Source organism: Fonsecaea multimorphosa, assembly GCF_000836435.1.
Source record: "Fonsecaea multimorphosa CBS 102226 unplaced genomic scaffold supercont1.4, whole genome shotgun sequence".
NCBI classification, from domain to species: Eukaryota; Fungi; Ascomycota; class Eurotiomycetes; order Chaetothyriales; family Herpotrichiellaceae; genus Fonsecaea; species Fonsecaea multimorphosa.
Window position 1 is genome coordinate 95,656 of NW_015971638.1, and position 17,526 is coordinate 113,181.

At 52.8% G+C, this 17,526-nt stretch overlaps 9 protein-coding genes across 9 annotated transcripts; 3 read left to right on the forward strand and 6 right to left on the reverse strand.

Moving 5' to 3' along the window:
• Nucleotides 1–127: 127 nt before the first annotated feature.
• Z520_02661 (uncharacterized protein) lies at nt 128–1,150 on the reverse strand (the record flags this gene model as incomplete). The annotated part of the gene is made up of 1 exon (XM_016773174.1): nt 128–1,150. One exon carries the CDS (start codon nt 1,148–1,150, stop codon nt 128–130), a length of 1,023 nt encoding a protein of 340 aa, XP_016635231.1.
• A 436-nt stretch (nt 1,151–1,586) lies between these two features.
• Z520_02662 (uncharacterized protein) lies at nt 1,587–2,735 on the reverse strand (the record flags this gene model as incomplete). Its single annotated transcript, XM_016773175.1, has 1 exon — nt 1,587–2,735. One exon carries the CDS (start codon nt 2,733–2,735, stop codon nt 1,587–1,589), a length of 1,149 nt encoding a protein of 382 aa, XP_016635232.1.
• Nucleotides 2,736–4,071: 1,336 nt separating this feature from the next.
• Z520_02663 (uncharacterized protein) lies at nt 4,072–6,146 on the reverse strand (the record flags this gene model as incomplete). The annotated part of the gene is made up of 2 exons (XM_016773176.1): nt 4,072–4,117; nt 4,168–6,146. The coding sequence occupies 2 exons, from the start codon at nt 6,144–6,146 to the stop codon at nt 4,072–4,074; spliced, it is 2,025 nt and encodes a 674-aa protein (XP_016635233.1).
• Nucleotides 6,147–6,422: 276 nt separating this feature from the next.
• Nucleotides 6,423–8,998, forward strand: Z520_02664 (uncharacterized protein; the record flags this gene model as incomplete). Its single annotated transcript, XM_016773177.1, has 2 exons — nt 6,423–8,705; nt 8,756–8,998. The coding sequence occupies 2 exons, from the start codon at nt 6,423–6,425 to the stop codon at nt 8,996–8,998; spliced, it is 2,526 nt and encodes an 841-aa protein (XP_016635234.1).
• A 499-nt stretch (nt 8,999–9,497) lies between these two features.
• On the reverse strand, nt 9,498–10,462 carry Z520_02665 (uncharacterized protein; the record flags this gene model as incomplete). The annotated part of the gene is made up of 3 exons (XM_016773178.1): nt 9,498–9,693; nt 9,775–10,007; nt 10,109–10,462. 3 exons carry the CDS (start codon nt 10,460–10,462, stop codon nt 9,498–9,500), a joined length of 783 nt encoding a protein of 260 aa, XP_016635235.1.
• Nucleotides 10,463–11,053: 591 nt separating this feature from the next.
• On the forward strand, nt 11,054–12,429 carry Z520_02666 (uncharacterized protein; the record flags this gene model as incomplete). The annotated part of the gene is made up of 3 exons (XM_016773179.1): nt 11,054–11,800; nt 11,857–12,291; nt 12,346–12,429. The coding sequence occupies 3 exons, from the start codon at nt 11,054–11,056 to the stop codon at nt 12,427–12,429; spliced, it is 1,266 nt and encodes a 421-aa protein (XP_016635236.1).
• A 203-nt stretch (nt 12,430–12,632) lies between these two features.
• Z520_02667 (uncharacterized protein) lies at nt 12,633–14,532 on the reverse strand (the record flags this gene model as incomplete). The annotated part of the gene is made up of 9 exons (XM_016773180.1): nt 12,633–12,853; nt 12,919–13,302; nt 13,357–13,529; nt 13,584–13,696; nt 13,756–13,779; nt 13,837–13,890; nt 13,944–14,150; nt 14,216–14,398; nt 14,452–14,532. The coding sequence occupies 9 exons, from the start codon at nt 14,530–14,532 to the stop codon at nt 12,633–12,635; spliced, it is 1,440 nt and encodes a 479-aa protein (XP_016635237.1).
• A 467-nt stretch (nt 14,533–14,999) lies between these two features.
• Z520_02668 (uncharacterized protein) lies at nt 15,000–15,986 on the forward strand (the record flags this gene model as incomplete). Its single annotated transcript, XM_016773181.1, has 5 exons — nt 15,000–15,057; nt 15,119–15,203; nt 15,255–15,448; nt 15,500–15,896; nt 15,947–15,986. The coding sequence occupies 5 exons, from the start codon at nt 15,000–15,002 to the stop codon at nt 15,984–15,986; spliced, it is 774 nt and encodes a 257-aa protein (XP_016635238.1).
• Nucleotides 15,987–16,174: 188 nt separating this feature from the next.
• Z520_02669 (uncharacterized protein) lies at nt 16,175–17,095 on the reverse strand (the record flags this gene model as incomplete). The annotated part of the gene is made up of 1 exon (XM_016773182.1): nt 16,175–17,095. The coding sequence occupies one exon, from the start codon at nt 17,093–17,095 to the stop codon at nt 16,175–16,177; it is 921 nt and encodes a 306-aa protein (XP_016635239.1).
• Nucleotides 17,096–17,526: the final 431 nt, after the last annotated feature.

Consider the following 17,526-nt stretch of genomic DNA (forward strand, 5'->3'; position numbering starts at 1 on the left):
GGATTTCATTTGGGCCGGCCTTGCCACGTATATTTAAATTAACCCAGTAAGGAAAAGAAAAGGACCTCGCCCAGCTAGTCTAAGCAACTTGAATTCGACCCAGGCGAACTCGTCGGTGACGAACTTCCTATTTTCGACCAGACCGCTGCTCCAGAGCTTCAATCATTCTTCTATATGATTTGGCAGCTCGATCGGCGAATTCGGACGGAATCTCGGGTCTAGGATCGAATAGGTGTCGGGAGAAGACTTCGGCACTGACCAGGCCTCGATAACCCATCCTTATAACCAGGGTCTCCAGGATTTGCTCTACCGGTAGATACCCACCGAGATGTTGCTCGTAAGCAAACAATCGTGCGTTCCTTGACCAAGTCATGCGTGGCTTCTGATCCGCAGCGTAAAGCGGGTGACCGGGGACAAGAGGCCGACCCAACCTTTCGGCGTCGCCGGGTTGGACATAGAAGATCTTGTCTACGTCAAGATCCCGGACCATCTCCTCCAAGGACTCTTCGAGTGCCTTGTCTGCGTCTCCGTTCATTCCCGACGGTACAGAGGGATCGCCCCATACTCGCCCGGCAATATGGAACGTATCGAGACACAGCCCGAAGTTAGGTCTACCAACCTTTTTCACAACGTCCCACGTGCCTTGCCAGGTGTCGATGTGAGTTCCCCATGCGACGCCTTCATAGGCAAAAGAGACAACGGGGTCCTCTTTGAGGCCTAGATCAGCCATCTCAGCGAGATCGCCCACGATAACCTCGAGATCGCCAGTCGTTCCTGAGGTCAGCCAGTTCGTGGGGATTTGGATGGTCTGGGTGCCCAGGATAGCTGCCAGTTTAAGCCAGAGCTTCAATTTCTCAATCTTGGCCAAATGTTCCGCCTTGTCGAGGAGCCCTTCGTAGAACCAGAATGGCTGCAACACTCGGACTTTCAGACCAAGCACATCACACGTCGCCCGCACGGTTTTGGCGGCTTCCATTTGGCCACTCTCGGAATCGTCCAACCGCAAGGCCTTTGCCTGCTCGAGGATGTCGGCTTCCACAATTTCCACGTTTTTGAAGCCATGGCGTGCCGCAGCGGAGAGTCGTGTAGTTATAGGGTGAATGGTGGGATGACCTAGCGACACAGATGCGATAGTTGGTACGAAGTCCATCTTGTGAGACAAAAATCTAGCGTCCCGTCGAAGTCCTCAAGTGATTGATTTCCTTTGACTTTAGCATGTAAAAAAGAACAAGTCGACGGCTGGTCCATCTGAAATGGTCTTGACGGTGTTTGCGATACTCTCTGACTTTGATTATGAGAATTGCCTTGCTTATCCGCATGCCATTCACCGGCTAGCACACGGATAAAGGCGAGGAGATTTCGATTCGACGAAGCACATGAAGGTAGTCAGCATTGCTAGGTCGAAGGACGTTTGAGCAAAACACTCACTAGCTCGGAAATTGTCATTCCCGGTGTCTCTGACAGTGGAGTCGAATGGCGTTCCGAGAAAGCCAACATCAACGGTACGTACTTTTCACTCAACGGTGGTTGGCTACAGATTCGAGAAAACCATTCGAGCAGGAATTTTTTCGATAGCTTTCGGATCTTCAGCTGAGACGAGCACCTAGCTGGACTGGATACTCGGTGGTTTCTATCTCATCCGGATAGACAATCTTTACTTGTCGACGAATCTCGTCGGCGACATCCATCACCAGCGCTGACTCGTCCCACGGAATCCCCGGACATTCCAATTTGCCAGCTAGCCAGCATCTAGCTGCTTCGTCTGCCTCCCAAAACATACCGTGTCCCTGAGCAGGAATCGGGAAGCTGCGCTCCCAAGGCTGCCCATGCCCCGGTTTTGGTATGACTTTGATACTTTGAGCCCTGTGAGCCGGGCCCCACACCTGAATCTCACCCTCAAGACCATATATATGAACTGTCGGTCCCCCCCGAGCCTCAGTGTCTGGCAGAACCATTGAAGTTGACGCTATGCCATGTGCGACTTTCAACCTCGAGTTGGATGGCATACTGAAGCGCATGATGAGGCTGACCATCTGGTCTGTCCCGGAAGACTCGTGAAACTCCACCAGGCTTGAAATAGCAGACGGTGGTGACCGTAAATCGGGGTCCTGCGTATGATATAGCGTTTGGAAGAGCCAGGTCAAGGGATAGACTCCAATATCTAATAGAGCACCTCCGGCGAGCGCGAGGTTAAGATACCGATGCGACTTGTCGAGTGTCTCAACGGCTGTTCCAATGGAATTATTGACATAAACGCGCAGCATATCGCCAATGACGCGATCATTGATCAGTTGCCGTATAACAACACTGAGAGGGAGGAAGCGAGTCCACATTGCTTCCATGAGGAAAACCTCTTTTTCTTTGGCGACCTCATGCAATTTACGGGCCTGCCGAGCATTAACCGCAATCGGCTTCTCACAGAGCACCGCTTTCTTGTGGTTCAGTGCCAACATGCAGTTCTGGAAATGATGCGAGTGCGGGGTCGAGATATAGACAAGGTCGACGGCCGGGTCCTCCACGAGCTCCTTGTACGAGCCATATGTACTGCAATCGATGCTTGATGACTGGCGAGGCTGCACAACCCCGGCATAGAAGCGTTTGGCAGACTCGACAGATGAAGAAGATGCAATGCCTGTGATTACATGCACGACATCACTAGTGCCCCTGGTCACAGGGTCTAGCAGGATATCTTTGGCAAAGGTCTTCGCAATATCGCCAGTCGCTATAAGATTCATCAGCCTTTTCCGGGTTGAAACGGGATACTTTTAGAATGCATACCCATGAGACCCCAACGAACGGTACGTGCTGTAGCCTTTGCCATCTGGAACCGTCCTTTGTCTTGAGGTCTGGCTTTGAAGCAGTAGAGGAAGCGACACAATATGATACAACGTTGAAAGTACAAGACTGCTCTTCTTTATATCGAATTTGGAACGATCACTAAGACCTGATGGTGACAGACTTGGTAGTGCTCGGTTGCCGGACGTGAGTTACGGACTTGGTCTTTGCCGAGAGCCACGAAGTTCCAGGGCTCTCAAGGGTTGACAAGGAGACCTTCAGATAGTGTTTGCGGCCTCGGACATGCGCAACAGACTGCGTACGAAATACACAGCGAGCACGAGGAGAGTGGTTCACGCCGGTCCAAGCATTACATTGAAAGTATCCAACCTACTGGAATAGGACTGCTTGGACTTTTCAAAAGGTCGTCAAGTACATTTTCAGTATCTGTCACTCCTATTCATCGCTGTTATCAACGAAAATTGACTTCGCCGACGTCCAAGCCAGGAATTCAGACCACCTTTTCTGGTACCCGACGCTTGGAAGCCCCTCAAAAGACAATTCGTATGCACCATAACGCGACGCTGTGTTGAGGCTACGCTACCCGCCTCTATTGCTCGAACAGTCTTCATGGTTTTGTTGATATCCTTCACACACACCGATTCGCAAAGCCATCTAGGCGCTGATATCAGCTTTCAACATCAATGGCGATATCTGTCATAAGACTTACGTTCACCATCATCTGCTCGTTTCACAGCTTCCGCTTCGGACTCAAGCTCGCGTATAACCGGGACGGACCAAGGATTTCTTCCACGTTGGCTGTTCTGGGCTGGGGAATTTGTGTCAAGTTAGTAGGACGGACGAAATTGTTTCCCAGTTCGCTGGGTGTTCTGGCGCCCACCGAAACTTATCCACCTTGTCTGGCGATACTAAGATAGCGAAGAATGTTGTGTGCTTGTCTCGAGTCCGTCTAGGGCTGAGGAAAGTGTTTGGGTTGGCCCCTGGATCAGCTTGGTCTAGTGGCTCAAAACCGGTGGCAAGAGTATTCTTGAACTCTCGGCAATGGATCCTAGCGTAAGACCTGAATGAGGCGGTGCGGATCTGCCCTGAATCTGTATGGTGGTTAGTCTGCAGTCGTTCGTTGTGGAAAAATTGCTAGCGTACTTGTCGTGGTCGACTTGATGGCAGAAGATCCTGCCTTTGCCGAGTTTGTATCTGCGAAACCATATCTGACGAGGGTTGATCCATCATATGGCTCAATGCAGCTGAACTAGGATTTCTCTAGCACAGGCTTTCTCAGAACGAAAACCCAAGAGATTTGTTGAAGAGGTCACTGTCATGTCTGTAATTCCAGTCAGTGGAGTGATCTTGTGATCGGGAGATGATACTCACATTGGCCGGTCATCCAACGTATCTAGAAATTCGAGAAAGGGTGCAGCCGCGGGATCCATGCAGCCGTCGAATGAATGAAATCCGGAATCCGATTCTGTATCCCTATGGACAGGCTGATTTGGGTTCGGATTCGTGTTCAAGTTTGTGAACAGATGGTGCGTCTGGCGTTGACTATCAGGCTCAGGTCTTATTTGCGGTAGCTCCAGCGATGGTAAACGATTGTCTATTCCTCCAGAGAACTCCGTGATATGGCCAGACCCAGATGCGGCCTTGTCAGTCAGTTCGTCGAAACCAAGCATGCCCCCATATCGGATGAAAAGCTGTAGCGTGGGCAGTTGTTTGCTGGCTTTGCGATCCTGCGATAGCTTCTGTAAGTTTGTACGCGAAAGAAGTGGATAGGCGATTCCCTGTGCCAACCTGGAGTTGTCGGACCTGGAGTCTTCTGGCTGCCTCAAAGTTCCCTCCCATAGGCTTGTATAGATTATGCTCAAGCTTGTAAAGCTTGGTGGTAGCTGTAATATGTCCCAGTCCTGATTTTGAAAGGCGGAGGTCAGACCTTCGTGGGACAGACAGCTTAACAGCTCCTGATCCCAGCGCGCCAACTCCACTCTAGAGATCTCTGCGGCCGGATCTCTGGCGCGCAGGTTGTCATTCAATATCCGCAACAGCTTTACATGCAATGTAAGCAGACTGAGAGAATGTGTTGGTATGTTAAATGGCTGCCCAGAGTGAGCGGACGTGGCATCAGATGACCTTGGTGGGTGCCACGGCTGCCACTCTTCTACTCCGTTGTGATCGATGTTGCACCAATTCACGACATCGTTGAAATGCAGCGTTGGTTCGCACTGGAGGCAAGCAGATGTAAGCGTGTCAAGAATGAAGCAGGCAAGCCAGGATTTCGCAAAGACGTCTTGTTCAACATGATGTCCACGCTGCAGTGTCATCTCTCCCATCATCTGGGAAGCCAACCTCACCAGCCGCCAAGAAGCTCTCAAAGCCCCAGACCCGAAGCGTGTGAGCGAAAGCAGTAACGCGCACTGGATGTACCCGATTTCCAAAGGTACATCTGTGTCAAGCGGTAGCATTGAGTAAGCTTGTGCATAGAATGAGTCGCAGTGTATTTCGGCATGTTGAGTCGCACTAGCATCATCCAGTAGATGGCCGTACATGGCTGAGGCATATGCATAAACACCCCATAAGGCGGCACGGTCGCCAGACGGCGTGGATGACAAGTTTCTCTGCGACAAAAACGACGTTTTCAAGAGAACGTGGCGTTCCAGTATCGGTAGCCAAGACTGCGCCTGGCTGAGGAACAACTGTAAGAGCTGAGGGGCATAACTTGGAGGCTGAACCTCAGGTTTATGATGGGTGTCCGGGACCTGCTGATAACTCCATATATCCACTTGTGGATTGATAACCGGGTTGACAAGGTCGAGGGCTATAGATCCTCCATCGTCTTTGGGATGTCTCTTGACTATCCAACCTGGTGTTCTGTCAGGTCGAAGATATTCAGGCTCATCCTGGCTCGTTCTCGCTCCCGCTTCGTCGTTGGACTCCTCGTTGTCATCAAGTAAGTCATCGAGATGTCGAGAGATGTCACTTTGCTTCCACCGATCAAGCAGCGTGGACGCAGCTGGGTTTAGTTCCGCGCGATCAGGGCTCGAAAAGACATCTTGCTTTGACAATCGACCAAGTAAGATATCGACCACTGACTCGGCATTCTCAAGTTCCTGAAATGTCAAACCCCACAACAATTCGAGTGCGCGTACGTAACCAGAGCGGAGGCCACGGCGTTTGCTCACGGTCTCGTATGTGCAGCTCTTCTTCTGTTGTTGGCACGTCGAGCACGCGGGCTGCTGACCATTGCATCGTAGTTTGGCATATCGACATGGCGCACATGCTCGTGAGACACGCTGTCGCTTAGGTGGTCTTCCGCTGCCGTTGTCATCGGCTGCGTTTTCAGGCTCTGTTGGTTCCATGGTACTCCAGACCACAATTTTGGGACGAAGAGTGAGCCAGAGCCCCTTGGACTTTCAATTGTGACGTTCATTTCCTTTCCCGAGGCAAAATGGGACCATTCACCCCCGACCGACATCTGACGCTGCGGATAAGTCCACGGGAAATGTCATTGCCGAAATCAACATCAGTCAGTTGGTCGGATGACGCACTCCTCGCTCCCCATCACAAATGCGTGTTCCTCGAAACTTGTCTCCATTCCATGTTGTCTCCATTCCGTGCTCCGGACGGTGCCAGCCATGAAACGGAAACTGTCATTCAGAGACGATATCAACGGACAGGAAGCGTCGAAAGCGACCTGCCCCGAGTCTGATGGAGCCACGCAAAAACCAACATGGGCTTGGCCCAGCCAACGAAGATATGGTCGAGATGCGGCGATTGTATTCATTGGGCCCAGGGCCACGGGAACATCAAGCCTAGCAGTCATTGCTGCCTCTATTCAAGGCTGGAGAGTGATTGACTGCGACTCACATTTCCAAGAAGCTACAGGCTCGACAAAACAAGAATACCGCAGCGCCCATGGGGTGGAGCAGTATCGGCGGCAAAAGCTGCAAGTTGTCCAAGAAGTGTTGGAGACCAACACGAAGAACTGCGTTTTTGCTTGTGGTCCCATCATCGCCAGGGAAAGAACAGATTTTCTTATGAAATATGCGATACATCATCCTGTCGTCTATGTCACACGAGAACGGGAATTGATTCAAAATTATCTTGGTCTCATCGACGATGGGGGGTGGCAGAGGGCTTTGGATTATATGCATTTATTCTTTCGCCAGCGTAGCAACTTCGAATTTTTCAACCTGAATGAAGCCCAGGAGCCGCTGTGGCAGACAACACTGGCGCAGTTTCTCGAAAAAAGGTCTCAGGAGCCAGCAGCCTACCCTCAGATTTTGCGTAAGACTCGAGCGCATGTTTCGTTGTTGCTTCAAAACGTGTACGGTCCGCTGTCAGCAATAAATTACCAGGGCAACTCCCGAGTCTTCTCTCCTTCTGATCTCGAGTGGCGTCGGGGTTCTCACGTGCTTTGTATTGATCTCGCTGACATGAAGAGCCGTCCCGGATTTATCTACACTCTCGATACAGGATACGATGCGGTCCAACTAAGGATCTCCAACCACCGAGGCGAATGGCAGTCGCTGTTGCCACAGGATACACTGGCATGGGCTGTCGCCACACTTCGTCGTCACTTCGAAGTACCGGTCATTGTTGATGTGAACTGCGTGGGCAGCTCCAAGGACAGCGCGTCGAGATCAAACTTGAAAGCATACCTGAACCTTTTGCAGCTGGTTCTCCGACTGGCCCCGGAATATATCACCATTGATCTTCGAACACAAGACGACGCATTCAAGGAAATTGTCAAAGCTAGAGGCTTCACCAAAATCATCGGCTGTCATTACGTGGACCAGTCCCTGGAAGACATGTGGAACGACGAAACCATGATATCAATGTACCATCGAGCACGAGAGCTCGGTTGTGATGTGGTCAGTATTTCATGCTGCTGTCAGTCTCTCAACGACAACATTCGCTGTCGTCAGGTTTCAAAGATGATTGAAGATCTCGGATTACCAACGCCAGTAATCGCCTTCAATACTGGAAGCCTCGGTCGTCTTTCGCAGGTCCTCAACGATCGTATGACTCCTGTCATTGCAGGGCATCAAGATGAGGATTCAAACCGGGGATTGAACGCGGTCTATAGCCTGGCCACTTCCCGCCAGTTAAGGGTAGCCTGGCACATGCTTGTTTCCGACAGCAGGACAAAGTACTATGTTTTCGGAGCAGAAGTCAAGCAGAGTCTCTCCCCAGCGATGCACAACGCTGGCTTCTCCTGCCAAGGCCTACCTTACACATACGAAGCCTGTGAATCTGCGACCTTTGATCTCCTCGACAAGATTTCTGCCGAGGATTCTTTCGGAGGCGCCAGTATCAGCCTTCCATTCAAGTCCGAAGTACTGAGATTGGCTACGACACACAGCGCTGCAGTGAAGCTCATTGGTGCTGCAAACACGTTGCTTCCCGACCGAAAGTTCTGCGCGAGGAGAAACAGTCATCAAACCACGCTGAAGACTCTTAGTGGGAAATCCCAGCTTATCGCTGAAAACACAGACTGGATGGGTATATACGTCTGCATAGCTAAACACTGTACGCCCGCAAACCACATCACCAAGCACACCTCAGCACTTGTAATTGGAGCTGGCGGTATGGCCCGTGCTGCAATATATGCACTGGTGAGGCTTGGAGTCGGAAACATCTTCATCTTGAACAGGACAACCGCGAATGCGTGGAAGATGAAAGAGCATTTTGAGAGCATTGGTGACGGGTTGGAAAGATCGGACCGACAGTCGAGCCCGACTGTCCCTTCATTTCATGTGCTCGAGTCCCATGTCCAGCCCTGGCCTGATGGCATCAGCTTACCTAGTGTCGTCGTCGTCGCTACACCTGTAAGAGACGGCGAAAGTACGAAAGAGTACCCTCCTGAGCTGCGCCACAACTGGTTTGGTAATGCAACTGGAGGTCTGATCGCAGATGTAATTATACCCCCTTGCATATATTATGTCTGGTACTAACGTTCTGGCAGCTTTCGTGGAAACGACGAGCAACAGCCCTTGGCGAGCAACTGCGAGAAGCGAAACCTCAAGGCTGGGTCAGGATCGACTCGATTGAGATCCTCTACGAGCAAGGTGTTGCCCAGTTCGAGCTGTTCACAAATTGCAAGGCGCCAAGGCAAGCAATGCTGGACGCTTTCTTGAACCAGTATAACTCCACTTTTGGAGTATGGTCAGGGAGTTCGGGCGAAGAGACAATTAATGTCACCGTGTAAATTGGACTTCCTGGGTAAAATTGGGATAACATCGAATCCTGCGACAGCCTCGGACTTTTGAGCATTTGTTTCTCCTTTTGTGTCGTTTTAGGATGATCTCGACACGTTGCGCAAAGCCATGCAGAACGAGAATATCAGAGTACCGACTAACAGTCTCTTCAGCCTTCAAGGCGAGACTGGAATCGTCACAGGTGCTGGAACAGACCAACATCTCAGTCTATTCCTGCAATTGTTCTTTTGTGAAAAGTATTATTCGAGCCGGGAGCAATGGGCGGGCCCAGCAAAGACGTTCCATGTAACTCGATCGTCCCTGGATAGATTGAGACGCCAATGGGCCAGAAGCCGTAAGAGGATCCTTATATTTTTTTAGGATGCGTGTCAGGAATAGTGCCTCAACCCCTGGCCTATTCAGCAAAAAGGCAATCCACGATGCTCACCGTGAATGCCCGGAAGCCTCCATACGTATCTCTATTCAACACGAGCTTCCGTTTGAAGACCATCAGCGGCCCAGCACTCCACCGTCGACCACAATCTCCTCTCCCGTCATGAAGTCGCTCGCCGCGCTGGCGAGGAAGATGGCCACACCCCTCAGGTCCTCAGGCACTGACCAACGGCGCGATGACGTCCGTTGGATGACATTCTTGTTGAAATCGGGATCATTGAAGAGTGGCTCGGTCATCTTGGTCTTGACAAATCTGTAGCGCTTGTCAATTTTGCCGCAATACTGCTATCTGATCCACGGGGAAAAGATGGGGGAGGAGCGAGGGAAGACCAACCCTGGACTGATGCAGTTGACCTGAATGCCCTTCTCGGCCCACTCGTTGCTCAGCGCCCTGGTCAGCGTGCGCACGGCGGCTTTGCTGCATGCATAGACCGAAATGTTGGTCTGTACGAGCTCCGCAGCCATGGACGCGATGTGGATGATCTTGCCGGGACGGTTGAGCTGGAGAAGTCGTCGGCCAAACTCTTGCGAGATCATGTAGGCGGCCTTGAAGTTGATGTCCATCACCTAGGATAAAGAAGAAAACGCCGGCGTCAGAAGTCATACGATGATCATTTCCACCACAGACCCCCCGGCAGTGAGGAAAAGGTCATGATATGCGTACGTACGTCATCGAGATACTCCACGGGCGTGTCTTCGACTTTGGCATGTCGACTGATTCCCGCACAGTTGAGCAGGATATCAGGGTCGACACCGGCGTCCCAGACGCCTTTGAGCATTCCCGGGATGGACTTGTAGTCACGCAGGTTGCTGTCGACTTGCTGAAATCGGCGCCCGTGGCGTTCTACCTCCTGTTGCAGGTGAGCCGCTCCGGGGTCGTTGGGGATTTGAATTGACACAATATCTGCCCCGGCTTCTGCGAGAGCCAGGGTCAAGACAAGTCCAATGCCACCTGTACTTCCAGTGACGAAGGCGGTCTTGCCAGCCAGGCTGAAGAGCTGCGGGATCTGGCCGGTTGACATGTTGAATGGACTGATGGGTTGGTGAGCTTATGATTGTGACGCAGTGCTTCGTGGAGCGATAGTACGCGATTTTTCTATACAGCTTCCAAAGAAATCACAGTGTGTATCGCAGTGCCTGATAACGAAACGGAATGGGTAGTCCTGAGCAGGGACGTGTCCCCCTGTTCTGAAGATGGTTGTTGGCTCCTCGGTCTATGCAGGGACAGCAGGTCTCCGGGTAAAGTTTTTCTGGACTGGTGGTTGCAAGTGGTTGTGGGTGGTTATGGCGAGATGAGCGTCTGTATAGCATGAGCACGCTACGACCTTGTCTCGGAGATGCTTATACCCGAAGATGTTGCGTTATTGCCACGGACCCTATAACTTTTTTTCGCTCGAAAGAAGTATAATCCTCAACCGCATTCGGAAAAGCCATTACTAATGTGAGGAGAGAGCGTGGATTGTCCAGATCAGCCTGTCAGACGACCATAGCAAGGTGTTTCGACCCCGCCGAGAAACCCTGCGATACATCCACGCCCGAATTTGGAGGCACTTGTTTTCCAGATGGGCAATATCCAACGCTGATACTCTGAACAGACACACGACTTCACCAACATGGGCAACTCACCAAGGGTAGGAGTGATAGGCCTAGGGGCCATGGGTATGGGCATGGCCTCGACGCTGCTCCGGGAGGGGTTCGACACCACTGGCTTCGATGTCTCTTCGTCTGCCATGGAGAAATTCAAGCAAAACGGCGGCAAGGGGGCGAGTTCGCCTCGCGGTGTCGCCATGACCGTCGACATTCTTGTTGTAGTCGTGGCCAATTCAGACCAGACCTCTTCGGTCTTGTTCGACCCGCAGACAGGGGCAGTGCCGGCCCTGCCTCGAAACGCCGTCATTCTCCTTTGCATCACTGCCTCGCCCGACTATGTGATGGGTCTCGGAGGACGACTACGAGAAGCCGGGCGCTCTGACATCCGGGTTATAGACTGTCCCATCTCGGGCGGCGAGTTGCGCGCGTGGCAGGGATCTCTTTCGCTGCTGTGCGCAGGAGAGGATGCGGACATCGACACCTGTCGACCTGTTCTGGACGCCCTGAGTTCACGCTTACATGTCATTACGGGTGGCGTAGGCGCCGGCTCTCGACTTAAGTTGGTGCATCAAATCCTGGTGGGTGTGCATATTATCGCAGCCAACGAAGTCATGGGTCTGTGCCATCTTGCATGCATGAATCTCCAGTCCGTCCACGACCAAGTGATGGGCTCAGACAGTGCAAGTTGGCTCTTTGGACAGAGAACATCGCATGTGATTGACGGAGAGAAGGTGCCTGCATCGTCTTTGCGCATCATCGCAAAGGACCTGGTGAGTTTGATGATGTGCCGCAGTCGTGGAGTCCCAGCTAACATTCCTAATGCAAGGCTATGGTCATGAACTACGGCGACCGTTACAAGGCCACCCTGCCTCTAGCTTCGATCGCCCATCAGCTCTTCCTCCAGGTCCAGTCGGCCGGCTGGGGCGTGGAAGATGACTGTCTCGTCCTGAACGCGTACTTGCTTGGCAGAGGCGACATGGAAACGGTCAGGAAGGGCGTGGACCAGAGTCAAGCCTCACATGAATACGGCCTCGAGGCGGGGGCAATCTGCGACTTGCTTCTCGGGATCCACAGCACGATCGCTGTCGAGGTGCTTCGGTTTGCTCGAGGCTTGGGACTGGACATAGCCAATGTCAGGGAGGTCGTCAAGGACGCGGCAGGTTCCAGCGTCGTGTTTGACAAAATCTGCGGCGAAGTGATTGGAAGGGACTCGTTCAGTCTCGGCAAGCTCAACAACTCGACGACGATCCGCGAAAAATTGGTAAGTCCTTCCGTGCTCGAGTCATCCGTTCCGTGACGTTAATGCATTGTCTAGTCTCGCGCCATCCATGCTGCAGCTCGACTCCATTACCCTCTGTTTCTCAGTGCGGAGGCACTTCAGCAGTGGTACAATCCCTAGATTGCGACCAGCCCGGTCGTATAGTGGCTTCCGACAGTACTTTTAAAGACGTATTGTGGGTAGATATTTCCACACAAAATGGTACAATTTCAATCCTTCTACTTTTTTTTCATCATTATTCTGAGATTCGCTCCCTGGAAATGATTGAGGCTGTAATTCAATCAAAGTGACCCCGTTGGAAGGGCACAATCAAGTCCTAGTTTTCACCCGTGATGTATATACACGGTCTTCTCCTGCGTCCAGGCCTTGACTGCGTCCGACCCTTTTTGACGTCCAATGCCGGAAGCTTTGAAACCTCCAAATGGCAATTCGTATGCGCCATACGGCGAACTGACGTTGACTCCAACTGAGCCGGCCTCGAGTGCCTTTGCGACTCGCAACGCGCGGTTGATCTTGGTGGTGAATAGCGAGGCATATAGGCCATCTGGGGGATGTTGTGATCAGCTGCCGCATTCATTGCTTGGCTCAAGGTTGACGGTCAGTACTCACAATCTGAATCATTTGCTCGGCGTATGACATCGTCCTCGTTATCGAACTCGTGCAGGACAAGCACCGGGCCGAACACCTCCTCCCGGTTGATTTCGCTATCGTCGCCGACTCCCGTTACGACCGTGGGCTGGACGAAGTTGTCGCCAATCTCAGAGGCCAATTTCCCACCTACCAGGATTTGGCCTTCCGCCTTTCCCATCTCCAGGAACCGCGCGATGGCGGCCGTCTGTGCCGAGTCCGCTTGAGGTCCTACATCTGTCGCGGTTGCTGAAGGCGGTCCCTGGTTGAGCTTCTTGATACGGTCCACCATCATCTGCTTGAATTCAGAGGCCACGGTGCGTTCGACATAGAGACGCGTAGATGCGGTACAAGTCTGGCCGGCGTCTATTTGGGAGTTTAGAAACCGCGAACACTCTCACCTTTGCCCGCTGCACTTACTGGATGTGAATGAGTGGACAGCACATTCCACGGCGCGGTCGAGGCTCGCATCGGCAAACACGATGAGGGGCGACTTGCCACCCAGCTCCAGGGCGACGTCCTTGATATTGGACTTTGCCGCAGCTTCCATGACGGCTCTCCCGGCACGTGTCGAGCCCGTGAAGCTGATTCTTCTGCGACGGGGTCAGGAGACAAACTCCAGCTTGTCCAGAAGGGCCATGTCGCACCGAATCTGCATATGCGACGACAACAGCGCACCGGTCTCCCCGGCGCCCGAAATTACATTAACCACTCCAGGGGGGATGCCTGCTTCGTGACAAAGCTGCCCCAGAAACACACCCTGTAATTTGAGTCAACAATGCTATAATGAGCATGTGGATGATCTGAAGGAAGGCTTACGCTGAGTGGTGCTTTTTCAGATGTCTGGCCAATAAGTTAGTCGTTTTCACTACTTATAGCACGGCCAGAATGATGGCTCACCTTCAATATCATGGCATTACCTGCACCACAGGCTGGTACAATCTCATGGCAGAACTGAGGCACATCTTGTCAGTTGGAGCCGGGGTACTTGCTGTCCAAGAACCTACCAGGAGTGCGGGAAAGTTCCATGGGATGATGGCGGCGACCACGCCAAAGGGCTGGCGAATGGTCAGGTTGAGATGCTCGTTATTGTTGGTGGATGTCTGGCCGTCGGCGAGTTCGACCAGTCCGGCGAAGTAGTTGGTGATGTTGCAGGCCTCTTCGAGCTCGCCTTTAGCAGAGGATAGTGGTTTTCCCATCGCCAGTGAGTCAAGCTACGACCGGCGCAGCAAGAAGCCCGTCAGCAAAATCACGACCATCCGTCAATCTGTCGACGTACCTTTTGGATTTTTTCGCGATTCTGGTAGACTAGATCCGCAAACTTGCGTAGGATCCGTCCTCGCTGGTACGCCGGGGTCGCAGCCCAAACAGGCTGAGCTTTGGCAGCCGCTTCGACCGCCTTGTCCACGTCCTGTTGTTCGGCCACGGTGATCTCGGCGATCGTCTCATTTGTGGCCGGGTTCTACTGACGGGTTAGTTCCACCGCGAGTTTCTTTCATGGTTCCGGTGTCCAACCTTGAGAGGGAATGTCCGGCCAGACATGCCTGACACCAGGCTTCCGCCGATAAAGAGTCTGCCCTCGTACTTCGACGCCATTGTGGTATACAGCGTCTTGGATGAGAAGAAATCAGAAGACGAGTATGTGGGAAACACTCAAATGTCGAGGCGATGCGCCATGGCTTTTGACCAAATCTACCGGACAACGTGGAAATAGTCATGCTGCCTACCACTCTCAGGGCCACCTACTGCGCCTCTGTCACAGGCTCGAAGTCGACAAGTATGTTGCAAGCCTGGATGAAGATCGGCAAGAGACATTACGGACGGATTGCCGCTTTGAGCGCTCGGGCCGTTGCTGAATGCGTGCCAAAATGAAGGACAAACTCTGATCTGACCGGCCGAGGCCTACGGCAAAGGTCAGAACCGTCGACCAAATAGTCCCGGGAATTTCAATACATGCTGGTATGGGCAGCAAAGTCTCAAGGCCTTGTGGCTCTTTATGTAAGAATCACCAGACGGCGAAACTCAGGACCCGCTAAGTGCAGAAGAACAAACTGTCGCAAGCAATGGCGCCAGGCAAGCTCCTCGATGGCCAAGTGGCTCTGGTCACAGGAGCTGGTAGCGGTGAGTTTTAAGCGCAAAGCGAGGACGTCGATGAGCTTCTTTAGTGACTGTAAGTATTCAGGTTTCGGAGCAGGCATCGCCAAACTTTTCGCCCGCGAAGGCGCGAAAGTGCTGTGTGCTGACATCAACGAGGAGAATGGCACACGGTAAGTGGCAAAGACTGCCCCGTCAAGCAATGACTGAACATGCAATCCCAGCACCGTCAAAGAAATCACAGGGTCGGGAGACCTAGCACACTTTGTGAAGATGAATGTCACGGTGCCGGGTGACTGGGAACAAGCGCTTGTAACGGCAAAGGAGAAGTTCGGAGGCCTCGATATCCTGGTCAACAACGCAGGCTGGACGTACCGGATCAAGGACACATTGACCGTGACCGAGGCCGAATATGACCGTAAGACGATGTGGAACATCTTTCCGATAGAACTGACCAGCGCTCTGATAGGCATTTTCGACATCAACGTCAAATCCATCTTTCACTCGGTGGGCAAGATCATCCCACATTTCCTGGCTCAGGGGTACGGCAATATCATCAACATTGGCTCGTGCATCACAGAAAAGCCTACAGTCGGTCTCACGTGGTACGGGGCTACTAAGGGCGCCGTCGATATGATCACACGGCATTTGTCCAATGAGTACTCGCCCCAGGGTATTCGGGTCAACGGGGTGTCGCCGTCGATCAGCGAAACGCCCCTGATGCGCGAGTTCATCGGCCGCGATCCCGATTCGGCAAGCAAGGAGAGTTTGACCTCGCATGTTCCTCTAGGCCGACTATGCACGCCTCTCGACATCGCAAAGGCGACGTTGTACTTCGCGACTCCCTACTTCAACGACTTCCAAACGTAAGTTGCTTGCCCCAGACGTGACAAAGTGGGTGACTGATATCAGATAGTGGAATCATTCTCCGAGTCGATGGTGGTCACTATACATGAGAAGGCAAGCTCGAGGAGCTAAAGGCACGGGCATCGGAGCTATGTTACAAGACCACCGCTTTTCCCTAGGTAGATTTATGACCGGTCAGTTTCATACTGCACAGAGAATAGCATAGGCACTCAGAGCCAAATTCCATTGATTCAGAGACTCGGTATATCGGGTATATCGTCAGACATCTCAATGCTTTCTAAGCATCACCGCCATTCGCCTTCAGCGCCTCTCGTTCCCGAATAATTCTCTCCGTCATCCGATACACTTCATCCATTTCGATCCTTTTCCCCGTCCACATCCTCCATTGTACCGCGAACTGGGCTGCCGACACAGTGTACCCTAGAATGGTCCGCCAGCCGTGTTGCTGTGCCAGTTTGATATTTCTCGTCTGGACCGGGTGGTAACACATGTCCAACAGCAGACCCTTGGGCGAGTCGTTCCGCGATAGGAATTCGACCAAGATTTCTCGGGCGGCAATCTCTCCCGGCGTCACGGCGTCGAAGTCGGGCACCGTCGAGACAATGTAGCTCGGGGTCCGCAGGTCTTTCGCCTCGGCGGTGGACCGTACATGGCGGATTTGAGGCGAATACTGACGGCTGCCGTACTGCGTCACATCCGCCAACAGGTCTACAACCTCCTGATCATCTCGATTGACAAGGTAGATCTCAGAGCACGCCAAGTCGGCCGCGAGCGCGTACACGGCGGCTCTGCTCGCTCCGCCAGCTCCGTAAACCATAGCTGGTCTCCCCGGCGCGTGATGCGGGCTCCGAGCCAGTAAACAATCGCGGATGCCGACCCAATCGGTGTTGCTGCCGTGTAATGCTCCATTGGGGGCACGGTAGACGATGTTGCACGCCCGGAGGATCCGCACCAGATCGTCAACTTGGTCTAGCAGAGGGATGATGGTCATCTTGTGCGGCATGGTGACCAGTCCGCCGGCAAAATCAGGTCGTCGATAAATTTCCATGAGGTCTTTAGCCGTCTTCACCCGTAGGAACTCGCATGTCCAGTCCAGGCCTAAGGTCTGGGCAATGTACTCGTGGACTTTGGGGCCTGTCGAGCCGCCTCCAGGGCCACCTCCAATATAGAGCCGGTTGCGATCGGTGGGTGCGATCATCGTGTCAGCAATGGGAGATGTTGTCACCAGAGAGACCCCGGGGCGGTTCATCTGTCGCTGCGCCGCTTCTTAAGAGATAATAGGGACTCAAATTGTCCCGAAGCTCTCGCCCAATGCAGAACCACGTGCATCCCATCGCCCTTTGTGTTGCATCTCTCCAGGCGAGGCCTCAAGTGCCGACCATGGCCTGGCTGGTCTCGGTCGATGGTGCTGGAAATGACCTTTGCCGGACGATCTCTGGGCACCGCCGCTTGGAAGGGACTATGTATTTCTCCGAGTGGAGACACCGAGACACTAACCCAACCGCGCGGTCGGCCCGCCCACAATGGATGTTTCTTGAACCCGTTCAATATACCGAGTAATATGGTTGCTCTCTTGACCAACCACCCCACGGAATTCTGTTGCTCTAACCCTATTGGGAAGGTTAAACG